The sequence below is a fragment of the Zea mays genome, chromosome 3, assembly GCF_902167145.1.
Source record: "Zea mays cultivar B73 chromosome 3, Zm-B73-REFERENCE-NAM-5.0, whole genome shotgun sequence".
In the NCBI taxonomy this organism is placed as follows: Eukaryota; Viridiplantae; Streptophyta; class Magnoliopsida; order Poales; family Poaceae; genus Zea; species Zea mays.
In genome coordinates this window covers 223780646-223795017 of record NC_050098.1, presented here as the reverse complement: position 1 = coordinate 223795017, position 14372 = coordinate 223780646, and the positions used below count along the sequence as shown (strand labels likewise).

The 14372-nt window shown below is 42.7% G+C and overlaps 2 protein-coding genes across 6 annotated transcripts; both read left to right on the top strand.

Moving 5' to 3' along the window:
- The first annotated feature begins 1668 nt into the window (after positions 1–1668).
- LOC103651488 (uncharacterized) lies at positions 1669–11542 on the top strand. 5 transcript variants are annotated; one of them, XM_035966484.1, is made up of 5 exons: positions 1679–2347; positions 3384–3456; positions 4161–4476; positions 4624–6040; positions 6126–6219. In XM_035966484.1, the coding sequence occupies exon 4, from the start codon at positions 4624–4626 to the stop codon at positions 5743–5745; it is 1122 nt and encodes a 373-aa protein (XP_035822377.1). In that variant the 5' UTR covers positions 1679–2347; positions 3384–3456; positions 4161–4476; the 3' UTR covers positions 5746–6040; positions 6126–6219. The 5 variants fall into 5 exon arrangements, with proteins under 5 accessions (XP_020406138.1, XP_035822377.1, XP_035822378.1 ...); XM_035966485.1 differs by having other exon boundaries at positions 4624–6053; XM_035966486.1 differs by lacking the exon at positions 4624–6040 and having other exon boundaries at positions 1687–2347; positions 6126–6159.
- A 418-nt stretch (positions 11543–11960) lies between these two features.
- LOC118476771 (uncharacterized) lies at positions 11961–14122 on the top strand. The gene is made up of 5 exons (XM_035966487.1): positions 11961–12211; positions 12293–12505; positions 12607–12699; positions 12802–12927; positions 13497–14122. Exons 1-5 carry the CDS (start codon positions 12017–12019, stop codon positions 13884–13886), a joined length of 1017 nt encoding a protein of 338 aa, XP_035822380.1. The 5' UTR covers positions 11961–12016; the 3' UTR covers positions 13887–14122.
- Positions 14123–14372: the final 250 nt, after the last annotated feature.

Here is a 14372-nt window from a genome sequence, read left to right as displayed (position 1 = left end):
TCACCAGCTAGTCGAAGAGGCGGTGAAGGCCGCCGGCCGGGGGAGAAGGCCGCCATCGACCACCGGACTGGGAACGAGTTGTGGTAGCCGCCAGCTAAGGGAGTAGCCGCCAGCTAAGGGGAGAGGCGATGGAGGCCGCCATCGGTGGAGGAGGACGCCTGGAGAACGAAGACCGGACGCCTAGAGAACGAAGACCGTGGCTCAGGGTAATCCGCCGCCGGCTAGGGGTAAATGTGGTTGGTGTTGTTTGCTGAACACCCTAAAACGACACAAAATACCTTTTTAGTTGAGGTTGTACGTAATTGAACACAAGTCACGTTGGCTAGAGGGTGGATGGTAGGCAGTTTGCTCAAGAGATACACGGTTCGATCCCTGAGCCACGGTTGGAATGTTTTTTTGCTGCGGAATAGTAACAGAACGGTGAGGCAGAACGGGGGAGGGCAGAACGGGGTGGCAGCCTACCCCGCGGAATAGTAACAGAACGGGGGAGGGCAGAACGGGGTGGCAGCCTACCCCCTTACATTCTTCATAGTAGTAGAGATTTAATACTTAAACCTTTTCATCATTAAACCTTTTCACCACTAACACCTTGTGTAGATGTTATATTTAGTACTTAAACATTTTCATCATTAAACCTTTTCACCACTAACACCTTGTGTAGCTTTATTATAAAAAGCCGGTAACAAAAAACGATTGTATTTATGGTTAGATCTAAAATCTAACATATCAGAGACTAAGGTGTTGATTCATGAGGATGGTGTGGGTGAAGCTGGTCTAAAACCTGATGCAAACATGTATTTTATCAATTGCAAATAGGTAGTCCTTTAGTGTCTTATTATTTGTCGTCAGTACAACAACATAGTCTCCAAATTGTAACTTTAAAGTAACTAGCATCAAAAAATAATATAGGAGCAAGGGCTCGTTTGGTAGAGCGGGAGCTCCGCTCCATGATTCTTTAACTTCGAAAGTTGATTCTCTGGTCGAGTGATTCTCTATCGGAAGTGAATGTATGTGACGAAAATCGTTTGGCAAATAGGCTGTGAATTGATTCATGAGGGGTTAAAGAGTGGGGAGCATGTTGTGAGTGGTAGGAAGCAGATTTTTTTGGCTCTCGCTTTATATTACAAAGTAGACACTAAATTCACTCTACTCCTACCATGAATCAATTCAGATTTTTATCGTTTGACTCGGTAGGAGTGATTCCCGCGGAGAGCGGAGCTGTGGGAGCTCTACCAAACGCCCCCTAAATGTATCACAAATTCTAAAACTTATAATTCATAAATACAATATTACGTGGGCATTGCGTCTTGGTCCTCATAGGGACCACAATGTAGACTATTCTACCTATTATTTACAGGAGTAAGTGTTTTATTATTAGTTTAGTAGAGCTGCTTCACCTAGAATTTCAGGACGTATTTAGTATGACTCTGCTCCACTCTAGAGTAGTTATACTCCGTGTTGGTATGGCTCTCCTCCACTCTAGAGTAGTTCCAAAACTCTACGTGGAGCAGCTCTGCTTTAGTGTTTAGGTTGTTTTCTTATAAGTAATGACAATGACGAGTAAATAATTTAAAACTCTATGCTTAATTTGTTTTTTAGATTTTAGAACACCAAAAATGTTATTTCAAAAATTTGTACTACGGCTAAAAAAAACTCCATAGAATTTGTATTTTTGGAGTGATGGTCTTTGGGAGTCTCTAATCAGCTCCCCTTGAAGTTTTGCAAGTCATGCCAAATCGATCCTAAACATGCAAATTTGACTTTCCTAAGGTAGAAGACGCAATTAGGTATGCGCTGCCAAGCGCGCAATTGCCCCAAAAAAAATAAAGGTTTTTTTTTACAAGCGTACCCTTAATATGGTCACTTTGCTCGGTTCTAACCCTATCCTCCAAATTGATTGCGCAGTTTCCCTCTCCTGCATCCACTTCGGATCAAAATTGACATCACGAGTCACGACAACCTTCCGTCTGTCAATGTTCTTACATGTGGACCTGAAGCTTACATGTGGGACCCGTGTTCTCTTTCCCCTTCCCTTGTCCACCCAAATTTAGGCCTTGTTCGTATCGGTGGGATTGGGTTGTTCCTGGTCTTTTCCGGGCGAAATAGATTGGGCCGGATTGAAATTTGGTTGGAGCCGCTGGAACCGTTCGTTTGGGCCTGGACTGGATGTAAACCTGACCCAGTTCAGATTTTCTCCTCCTTCCACGGCCTGGAACAAACACTGGCACAATCACCTCCGGATCGGATCCTGGCTGTAGGGCACGACGCAGCACTGGCGCCGCAGGAGGTGAAGAGACGGCGGCGCCGCACAACTCCGACGGCAAGTCTCCCCACCACCTTCTCACCAGTACGAGCTACCCTCCGTAAAGTACCCTGTATCTTCTATGGTTGCAATAGCTCCTTCATCCACTGGTGCGATACTAGTGCTCTGTGTGTGAGATCTGGACGGAGTAACGAACCAGAGACAAGGCACGAGCAGCTACTCGTGCTACAGCCAATTGCATAGATAGGTATATGCAGCACTAGGATGAGAGGGTTCGTCTTGAGCAGAGGCGCCTCCTTCTTGTTGATGTAGAACACCTTGTCAGGGTTGGGCGGATTGGGGTAATGGAGCGCCGGCCCAACCGTCACAGCCATGGGCGGAGCCAGAGCCCGGCATGCCTGGGCACGTGCCCGGGCTCGGCTCCGGCGGTGGCTTCAAGCGGACATTGTGTCGTCGTACTCGTACCTGCCGTGGGTGGTCCCAGATCAAGGCCGCGACGCGGACGCGAGCCGGTGCTAGCCTCCTTCCTCTATGCCACGGTGTTGTCGCTCCCGTCCCTGGACCGCTCCCTCGCCTTACACTTACACCCGCCAGCAAGCTCTGCTCCTTTGCGGTGCTCTTCGACCTGCCGCACAAGAGCACCGCTGTGGGGAACCCCGCCAGGCTGATCCACGGGAAGCAGAGCGAGGACGTGAAGTGGTGTAGTTTCTATTGCAGTCTATCAAGGAAGAAGAAAGCGCGGCTGCCAGTGGTGGTCTCATCCTAACCTCAACACGTCGCCGTCCCTTCCCTCTCCACGGTGCCCAGGCTTTGGTTTTTGTCTGGCTCCGCCACTGGTCACAGCCAGCGGCGTATTGCCTAAATTCATTCTCTAATTGTTTGTGCTACTTGTGCTTCTTGTTTGTGCTATACTGATTAAATGTTAAATCATTCTCTAATTGTTTTGTTTTGTTTTGTTTTTCAAAAATGTCCAGATTAGCTTTCCAAATCTGCGTTGTTTAAATCATTCTCTAAGTACAAACCTAGATTCATTTGTCCTGTGTAGATTTATTTGTTCGGATTCATTTGTGTGCCTAGATTCATGTGTTTTCCAGCTACTTATTTGAGTTGTTACATGTAGATCCCTACAACACCAATTATAGTTGGGGAAGGTGAACCTCCTCCCTCTTGGGATCCGGTACCAACTCCAAAAGGTATTAAATTCTTTGTACGTATATATGGTTTACTTTAGTCCTTATTACTTGTACTTTTGAAATGATACATGATTTGCTTTAAGTCTATTTTATTATTTTAACTTCTAACTGACAAAAAATATATATTCTTTAGTTCTACAATGAGTATGTCATTGCGAGATCATATTAAAAAAAGGAGGGAACACTAGTAAGAATGTGATCATCAGTGACGATTTTCTAGTGACGCTGGTGACTTCAGTCACAGATTGATACATTTCTATGACCAAATTGATAGCTTCGTCAACAATTACAAGGGACGAAGATTAGACTTGAATATTAAAGACGAAAATGAAAGGAACGTCATAGACGAAAATGAAAGGAACGTCACAGATTAATTTGGCTTGATCGGCTGACGTAATGCTGAAATAAATTGGTCACAGATGAGTTTTAGTAAAAAACGGCCCACGTGTACACACGGCGTGGGATCCTTGGCCTACATGGGCCGCAGTTTTTTGGGGACACAGCCCCCACCTGGCGACGCGGACCCGGCCCAGTACGAAGCGGCAGTTAGTTATTTGGCAAAAAAAAGGTGCACCCGCAGAGCTTCGAACCAGGGACCTGCGGCTTGCGTTAAATCGTTGCTACCACCAGACTACGGACTTGTTCGTGTATATAAAGAAACTTCCCGTTTATTAATGTGTTCCCATCTGTCGTTATGTTAACAGGTTTTCCCAGCCGCCATTCTGCGATCACGCCTGTTCTGTTTTTTCCTGCTGCGATCTGCGCTTGTGCGATCGGCCGTCAGGTTACGGCACACAACGACGCCGGCGTCTGTCGTCGTCCGCTTGATCGGCAACTGGGTAGCGTCGCAGCGAACGAGCGATCTTGTCGCCTGATCCATTGATCCAACTGTGTTGGAAGAACGGCGTCGTCTGCAAACAGCGAGGCAGAGAAGCTTCGGGCGCGGCAAAGCAGCGGCGTCTTGCGCATAGCTACGGCGGGCGTGGACAGAACAGCGGCAGGGCGGGGAGAAAAGACAAGGTTTGATGTGTTGTGTTTTTGTCAATAAGGTTCTATGTGCGTTTGAATTTTATTTCATATATGCATGTGTTTGATGTGGTTTTCAATTTTGTTCAATGTAATCATAGTTATGGAGTTAATGCAAGTTTTAATTTATTGTCAAAATAGATGGATAGAAGATGGGTTTATGGGAAACAATTCACACCTGCATATGTGAAAGGAGTTGAAGAGTTCATGAATTTTGTTACTGAAAGATACCCAGAAGACACAGACATTCGTTGTCCGTGCGTGAATTGTCTTAATCAAAGGTTGCGACCTCAGAGTGAAGTAGAAACTCATATACACATTTATGGAATGTCAGCTACATACACGAGGTGGATTCATCATGGGGAGTCGGCAGATACAGAAGTTGAGGGTATAGAGGAGGATGTCGAAGGATATGATAATGACTTTGGGATAAATATGGATGTGGACGATGATGTTTACGATGATGATCATGGAGTACCTGAGATGATCGGTGAACTGTTTGCAACGGCAGAGGCTGATGGAGAAGAGCCAAGATTTGCAGGAGTTCTTGGAGATGCAAAGAAGGCACTTAGTCCGGGTTCTAGCCATTCAAAATTTTCTTTTATGGTGAGGATGTTGTATATGAAGTCTCGTTATCGAATCAGCAATACAGCATTTTCAGCAATGATGAAGCTGATGTCCGATGGATACCCTAATAGTGAGTTGCCAAAATCATATAATGAGGCCATGAAATATCTTAAAGAATTGGGCCTTGGATACGAAAACATCCATGTGTGCAAGAACAATTGTGTGTTGTTTCGGAATGTTAATGCTAAATTGAATGAGTGCCCAGTATGCACAGAGTCTAGATGGAAAGATGAAACTGGTTCGAAGCGGGTTCCACATAAGGTTTTGAGGCATTTTCCACTGTTGCCAAGGTTGAAAAGAATTTTTGCTTCAAAACAAACTTCAGAGGAAACACAATGGCACAAGAAAGTGAGGAAGCCAGTCGCCAATGTGATGAGCCATCCAGCTGATGGGGAAGCGTGGAAGGACTTTGACCGAAAGTACCCAGGTTTTGCAAATGATCCGAGGAACCTGAGGCTAGCCTTAGCTACCGATGGATTCAATCCATTTGGCAACATGAGTACCCAGTACAGTATGTGGCCAGTGCTTGTGACACCGCTTAATCTCCCACCATGGGAATGCGTGAATCCAACAAACTGCTTTATGTCTTTACTCATCCCAGGTCCAAGATGTCCAGGAAAGGATTTTGATTTATGAGTACCAGGAAAAATTTTGTAAGGAACAGGGCTAGGCCGGAAGGATCAATTGCTGAGGCATATATGTCAAGTGATACCTTAACATTTTGTTCTAGGTACATGAAGGATGTTGACACTAGATTTAACCAGGATGATGATAGTGGTACAGAGATGCCATTGCCTAATGACATGTCTGTTTTTAAGCATGGTGCTACTCTTGTTGGAGGTACTAAGACTGAGTACATTGATGATGCTACCATGAATAAGTTAGTTTGGTATGTGCTACATAATGCTGATGAAGTACAGGAATATTTGACGTAAGTTAGTTTGGTATGTGCTACATAATTTATGTTATGTTTATTAAATTTGAAAATATGCTTATGAATAAAGTATGCCATGCAGTCTGTACAGGGAGGAGCTATCGCAGCAAGGTGCACGTCCAAATGATGTTGATCGAATGGTTCAACAAGGATTTGCAAAGTGGTTTATGTCCCATGTAAGTCACTAAACTTTTATGTTATAGGTTTACTAAAGTTTTGGGTATGCATATGTAATTGCTCAGCTGAGTAATTTTGTTGCAACAGGTTGAGAAGAAGCGTAATGAGAATCCAGAATTGGTTAGCGAAGGACTGTGGGCACTGTCATGTGGCCCAGCTCGGCGAGTTAAGACTAGTACAGCTTGCAAGATTAATGGAGTGCGGTTTAGCACAGTGGATCGTGAGAAGTTCATGCAGACACAAAATAGTGGTGTAATGACTGAAGGTGAACATAATGGGGAGAACATAGATTTTTATGGTGTCCTTAAAGAGGTAATTGAGTTACAATATAACTCGAATTATCAAGTTCGTCGGTCGGTGGTTGTATTTCGATGCGATTGGTACAACCAAGTAGGAAAGACTGTGGGCATTCGAGATGACAGCCATTTCAAATCCATCAATGTGCAGTCATTTTGGTACAAGTCCGATCCTTTTATCTTGGCAGACCAAGCGAAAAAGATATTTTACCTGCAAGACACAACTCCACAATGTAAAGATTTCCGAGTTGTGCAGAAATTTGAGCATAGGAATATTTATGATGTGGCTGAAAAATATGAGGGCAATAATGATGTGCATCAGGATGATTATTGTTCTGATACAGACCATATAGTGCAAGAAGGTGATGATAATCAGGTTCTGCACAATGTTGAAGGTGGAGAAGCCAGTCTAATTGAAGGCAATTTAGAGGAACTAATAAGAAAAAAGAAGGAAGCTGCTATTATTCTTGAAGATAGTGAGGATGAGGAGGAAGATGATACAATGTTTCAATATTTTAATGATGGTGGCGATGACAACAATGATGACATGTCCATAGAAGATGAAGATGAGGATTTCTAGTATTGATAGTTGATTTATGAAGTGTTCAGTTCAGATTAGTACGGATAGATGATACAATGTATTTTCTGTATTTTCAGAACTGAATGTGTGTCTGAAATACTGAATTTGGGGTGAACTGAACTTGTGGTGAACTGAATGTGTATTCTGTATTTTCTGTATTTTTAGAACTGAACATCTGAAAATTTTCAGTTCATGTGATCTAAGCTGGGTTTATGGGAATCAATTTTCAGTTCATGTGATCTAAGCAAGTTTTAATTTATTGTCAAAATTTAAGCTGGGTTTTAATCTGAAAATGCAGAAGTCTGAACTGATCTCTGAAAATGAAATGACCATCTGGGCAGTTTAGAATCTGAACTTTGAACTGGGCAGTTTAGAATCTGATTGCTTTGAACTTTGAACTGGGCAGAGTTCTCAGATATTGCTTGAACTGGGCAGTTTAGAACTCATTAGTTTAGAATCTGAACTGGGCAGTTTAGAACTCATTAGTTTAGAATCTGAACTTTGAACTGGGCAGAGTTCTCAGATTGCTTGAGAATTTATGAACTTTGGCTGGTTTTGTGGATTTGAATCTGAACTTTGAACTTTGGACTGAGCTATATATCTCAGAGAACTGAACTTTGAACAAATAGATAACCAACAAATCTGAGCTGGTTTTTTGGATTTGAATCTGAACTTTGAACAAATAGATAACCAACAAATCTGAGCTAGTTTTGTGGAATTGAATATGAACTTTGAACAAATAAATAACCAACAAATCTGAGCTGGGCAGCAATCTGAACTGGGCAGCAGAGTTAACTCTGAACTGAACAATCTGAAAATGCAGACTCTGAACTGGGCGCTCGGTTACATCCTGGACAGAGAACAGTTTACGCTTAAATATAACGGCGCTCTGTTACTAATGAACAAACGTGACTAGTCCAATGGTAACTCCTTGCTGCTGTGAACCCTGGCGTCTTGTGTTCGAGCTTTGGGATAGGTAGGTTTTTTTTTTGTTTTGTTTACATTTTTCAATCATTTTCGAATTTTTCTTTTATTTATTTACATGTATAGCACCCGTTTCTCCAAATCATTTCAACCTTTTTTTGGGGTGTTAATGGAGGTGTACCATGATGTTTTGTGCCGGTGCAATTTTTAGAACTAGTTTAACTATTAATGTAAGTATTTGTTATTTTACTAAAGAATAAGTGCTAAAAAACCTTAGGTAGCTAGAAAAATCTATAAACTTGCATGTACACTTCATTTTGGTGTACAATGTTGACAAAAACATGCAATTCGTTCTGACAAAGTGGTGACATACATCCTACAAAAATGCATACAGCCCTCATATAAGGCTAATTACTAAGTGAGACATGTTCATGCTTGTGATGGATCTATACTACCACTTTCTCCAAATCATTTTAAACTTTAATGGCATGTTTATTGAACCAACCTATGATGTTGTGTGCAGTTATGCATTTTTCAGACCTAGTTTACTAATTACTGTAATTATTTGTTGTATTTCGTAAAGATATTTGTTACAATACCATAGCCTAGCTAGAAAACTCTAAAAACTTGCATGGACCATTCATTTTGGTGTACAATGTTCACAAAATAGTTTCAACTCATTCGGACAAAGTGGTGACACACATCCTAAGAAAGGCATACATCTCTCATACAAGGCTAATTACTAAGTGAGAGATGTTCATGCTTGTGATGGATCAATACTACCACTTTCTCCAAACCATTTTAAACTTTAATGGCATGATTATTGAACCAACATATGATGTTGTGTGCAGTTATGCATTGTTCAGACCTAGTTTACTAATTACTGTAATTATTTGTTGTATTTCGTAAAGATATTTGTTACAATACCATAGCCTAGCTAGAAAACTCTAAAAACTTGCATGGACCATTCATTTTGGTGTACAATGTTCACAAAATAGTTTCAACTCATTCGGACAAAGTGGTGACACACATCCTAAGAAATGCATACATCTCTCATATAAGGCTAATTACTAAGTGAGAGATGCTATTGCAAGTGAGAGATGTATAGTACCACTATTGCAAAAATATTTCAAAATATTATAACATGATCATAAACCCAACTAATGTGTCCATGAATAGATAATTGCAAAAAAAACATAGAGATAAATAAAAAACAAAGAATTAATATAAAATGGTATGCAAAACACAAAAAAAGTCTCCTTGCAGGCGCTTGAACCTTGGAGCTCGGCCTTATAGTTAGCAAGTCAAACCATTGGGCTATGCACGTGTTTTCGACATATACCCAGCGCTAGTATACTTAAACGCATTAGACTCCGCATTGCCAAACACATTGGGTGCCAAAAACATTTTCGCCGTCGTCACTAAAACATACTCCGCTCTCATCCTCTATCTCCCGCACTCCTCTTATTTCTCCCCCACTCTTCTTTCTCCCCCACTTCTCCAAACCTAATCGCCGCCGCCGGGACACGACGGCTGTCGACGACCTGCCCCCTCGACCAGAAACCTCACCGCCGCCGCTGGGACACATCCGCCGTCGACGACCTGCCCCCTCGACCAGGTACCTCACAGCCGCCCCCTTACCTCTAATCGCGTCGATGAGCTGCGTCGGCGCCGACTTCACTCGCCGCATCCCGCTCTATCTCATTGCCATCCCCATTTCTCTCGCCCCTTCCACCTAACACGCCCCATCCACATTGCTCTCGCTAACCCCTAAACCCTAACATCGCTGGATTTGGGTCATCGCAGACGACCTTGATGGTGAACAAAAGGAGGCACAGAAGTCAGAAAGGTCCAACCCCTAAACCCTAAGCATCGCTAGATTTAGTTTAATTATTCATTCGTTGTTATCAGAGATATTGTATATTGATTTATGTAATCATTGTGCACTCATACAGTTGTGTTTGGTTCCTTACATTGTGTTATATGCAGTCACATCCATGTTTTAGTAGAGAACTTATGTTTCTAGTACTGGTAGACAAGGTTCAAGAAAGCGCGATTAGGCGTGCGATTAGGCGCGGTTAAGCGTTGCGCAGAGGGTCAACGCATCGCTTACCTACTAAGCGGGCAATTAAGCGCTGGCCCTGCTTAATCGTGCCCATTCGGCATGTTTAAGGGAGTAGAGGAGGGAGAGGAAGAGGAGGAACACCTCCGGGGTCAATCCAGCAGGCAGCAAATCGACGGATCAACGAGAGAGAGAGAGAGCGGACGGACCTACGATGGCTGCAGGCAGCAGATTGGTGAGAGAGAGGCGGAGCGGCTTCACGGTAGAGGTGAAGATCGCACGAGGGAGGAGAGGCTTCGGGAGAGGGAGCCGGAGAGCGTACGACACGGAGGAGAGGTCATCACGGGAGAGGGGTTTTGCGTTGAGCCTCCTGGCAGGTGGGCCTAGTGGGCTGCAGACTCATGAAGAGAGGAGGTGGGGGTTAAGGGCTGCTGCAGGGTGGCCCAATATCATGTATTTTTTTTTTCTTTTTTTAACAAAAATGATTAAGCATGATTAATCACGCTTAAGCATTTTCACCACCATACCGCTCGCTCAGCGCTTAGTGCTTTCTTGAACCTTGCTGGTAGAAAGAGATGAGAATATCTTCACTTTTTTTGTTCATCAGCTTGTGTAAATCTACATCGCCTAATCAATGTACTAGCTAGTACTTTGAACATTGTTTAAGCCTGCATAAAGATTTCCACAACCAAACAGGGGAAACACTACAGTTACAGTGCAACCACAATTATGAACTTGCACAATCATAACCAAGCTTCATAATGACTGAATCTACACATCTTATCTATTTGCTTTTAGTCAAATCCTTCCCTGCAAATAGTAGTACCTCTTAGCTTTTAGTAAAATCCTTTACATTATCTAATACACACAGTATGCTTGTTCTTATCTATCTTGCAAGTAGTTCAACATGAGTGAACTGCTTATGAGAGAAGACGGGATAAACAAGTGGAGGAGAATATAAAGAAGATGCAAGATTTGGGTCTGAACAAATATACTTCTGTTCTAAATAATTCTGTCTCACCATCTGCATCAACAAAGGGGAAACATGCAGCAAACAAGATAAATAATAGTTCAGATTCGGATTCATATGTCTCTTTCTATCTCCTTGACGATGATGATCAAGGAGATACTGATGATGACAGTGAATATTATGAGCAGCCAAAACCCCTGGCAATGAAGGTGCTCCTTCTATCTTCAAAGTAGTGGATGCCAAATAGTTGCATTGCATTTCAATGTTTTTTATCTGGTGTTTAATATATGCTCATGCCTTTAGATTCATATTCTTTATTTCATACCTCTTAATTAATATATGGTCTTGCTTTTAAATGCACATGACTTTTTTTTGTGGACAGTATCCTAGAAGAGGTAGAAACACAACCCTTGCTTCAAAGAAGAAGATAGACCCCAACATGGCTCCAGGCATTAGGTTCAGCAAGAGAGTGAGGGCAGGTGCACAACCAGAGGAGCAATCTTCAAAAAGGTTTCACTCTACAGAGACAGATGGCCACAATGTACAGGAACCAACAGATGGAAATGATCACATACCAAACAGCCCTACTACACCTGGACTTGCTGATCATTTCAGCAGAGCTGCAGAGGAAGCCATGGCATCTGCTGCTCATGACAGTACAGGTGATGCTGAAGGCAACAGCCGTACTACACCTGGACTTGCTGATCATTTCAGCAGAGCTGAAGAGGAAGCCATGGCATCTGCTGCTCATGACAGTACAGGTGATGCTCAAGCCAATGTAGCTAGAGATGAAGAAACTGAAGGCAAGTTCTATTTTTTCAGTCAAATAAGGCATCTCTTTTGCTGATTTGCATGAAACAAAACAATTTCATTATTCAATAAAAGCGAATTATATTTTGTAGCTCCTACACAGCGAGCACCAAGGAGACCCAGGGCAGCAACCAAGGGAAAACAACTGGACAGGATGACTAAAGTTATGCAAAGGAGACTGCCCATAGCTGTTGAGGAAGGCAAAAAAAGGCCACATGAACCTGTTCAAGCTGCCAAGTTTGCATCAGAGGCTGGCATCATTATTCGGGAAACCATGCCTATCCTAACTCGTTGGAAAGATTACAAGGACGACCAGAAATACTACAACAGCTTTGTGTCACAGCTAAATGTAAGTGCATTACTGATTCTATGGTTCACTTGTATACTGCTTAACCTGAATTGACTAACTATGGAATTGTCATATGCATAGGGGCGCTTGTCCGTTAACACTGAGGACAAGGCAACAAAGGAAGCTTGCACCGATATGCTACGCTCTGCGGTAAAAAACCAGCGTTATCGGCTCAAGCAGAAATACTTCAATGGTGTACCTGCAAATGAGATTAGCACAACTTCTCCTGTATCTTACATGACTGATGAACAGTGGAGGGCATTAGTTGCAAAGTGGTCTGATCCAAAGAACATGGTATGGGTATCTTGTCATATATTGTTCTTTCACTATACGTTTGCAAAGGATCTTCGCATATTGAACCTATGATCTAATCTGACATGTTCATTCTCTTGTAGGAAATAAGTGCAAAGAACAAGCAGAACCGCAGTCAAGTCAAGTTTCATCAGGCTACGGGTTCTCGCTGCTATGTGGCACACTTACATGCATATGTAAGTAACTATTACCTTGTACTACTACTTGCACTTGTGCACTCAACTTCTATTGCATTTGATCTGAGCAAACTTCGCTGTGATTGTTTATCCACGAAACAGAAGCAGAAGAGAAACCGAGAAGAACCCAGCTTAGACCAGACTGAAGAACTAGATGCGGTGGACGCCTTCAAGACCTGTCATACCAGCTCCAAACGTGGCCTGAGTGAACCGGCAAGAGAAGCACTTGTAAGTTCATTTGTTTTCTTTATTTAGTGTAATTTTTATGAGATCATATGAGGGAGGCTGGCTGTGGGTCGATGGAACGAAGGGGAGTGAGATCGATGAGTGAGATCGCTTGTCCCATCCCAGGGGAGTTCAGATCATAGTCTATTTTGTCTGCCATCAAATTTCTGAAATGAAAGTAAATATCATAGTCTATTTTTTGTAGGACCCGTGCACTAGAAATGTATAGGTTTTAGAGTCTTTGTTAAGCAAATCTGCTATAATTTGTAACTGTTTTCACATTATTTTTCATAGTCTATTTATAGAGTATTTCAAATGAATAGCTTTTAATTTGCCATCAAATGTATAGCTTTTAAGCAAATCTGCTATAATTTGTAACTGCTATAATCTGCTATAATTTGCCAACAAATGTATAGCTTTTAGAGTCTGTCAGTCTATTTTTCATAGTCTTTGTTAATGCCTTGTAGGACCCGTGCACTAGAAATGAAAGTCACTGTTTTCACATTATTGTCAGCATCTTGCTGTTGCTCATTAGCAATAACATGTAACTGTTTCTGTCCATGATATTTCAGTCTCATATGGAGGCTTTGAGGGCTGAACCTGTTGCTGAAGGTGAGATGCCAGCATCCAGTGTGCACCTTGTGTCGAAGGTGCTGTCCCAGAGCAGCTCACACCAATTCCTGAAAAGCGTCGGCATCAAAACATCGGCAACCTCCAAGGCTTCATCATCAAATCATAGTGAGCTTCGGGAACAACTTGCAGCTGAAGCGACGGCTGCTGTTCAAGGTGAACTCGACCAGCTCAGGAAGAAATGTGAAGAAGCTGAGGAACAGCAGGCGAGGACACAAAGGGAGTTGGAGGAGTACAAGAAGATAACAGAGAAGAACAGCAAGGAGATGGAGGAGACCAATGTGCTCATCAAGAAGCTCTTGTCCTTGCATGGTAACTCTTCTTCGACATGAGGGCTGCTAGTCAGAGCTGCTGTTTTTGGCCTGTTCTTTGACATGAGGGTACCCAAAAACTCTAGTTGCTCGTGGGTGTCAACTTTTGATTATATGCTGTTATGTTTGTGCAAACTCAACTGAAATGTGAACTCAAGTGGTGATGCTATGAACTGAGTTTAGTGTTGTCCACTTAGTTTGTATGCGCACTGGAATACTAGTTGTATTCATCTATGGAATATGGAATTGTGTGCTCATTCCTCTGTTCTAGTATATTTTGCAATTTCCAATAAAATTATTCTCTGCACATCTGTGACCAACCTGGTGGCATATAATAAAACATATGCCACGTCAGCTGCCACTGTACTAGCCACGTCAGCGTTACGTCAGCGCTGACGTCAGCTGCCACGTCACTAGCCACGTCAGCGCTGACGTCATACGCATCAGCACCTTCCAAACGGCTGGTAATGACCATACCACGGCTCTATCTGTGACGATACCGTACCG

Bases quoted from the DNA above. Each gene is read 5' to 3' on its own strand.
- LOC103651488 (XM_035966484.1), top strand. From the start codon at position 4,624: ATGGATAGAAGATGGGTTTATGGGAAACAATTCACACCTGCATATGTG.
- LOC118476771 (XM_035966487.1), top strand. From the start codon at position 12,017: ATGACTAAAGTTATGCAAAGGAGACTGCCCATAGCTGTTGAGGAAGGC. The intron at 12,212-12,292 runs GTAAGTGCATTA...TCATATGCATAG, and splicing joins GCTTTGTGTCACAGCTAAAT to GGGCGCTTGTCCGTTAACAC. The intron at 12,700-12,801 runs GTAAGTAACTAT...TCCACGAAACAG, and splicing joins TGGCACACTTACATGCATAT to AAGCAGAAGAGAAACCGAGA.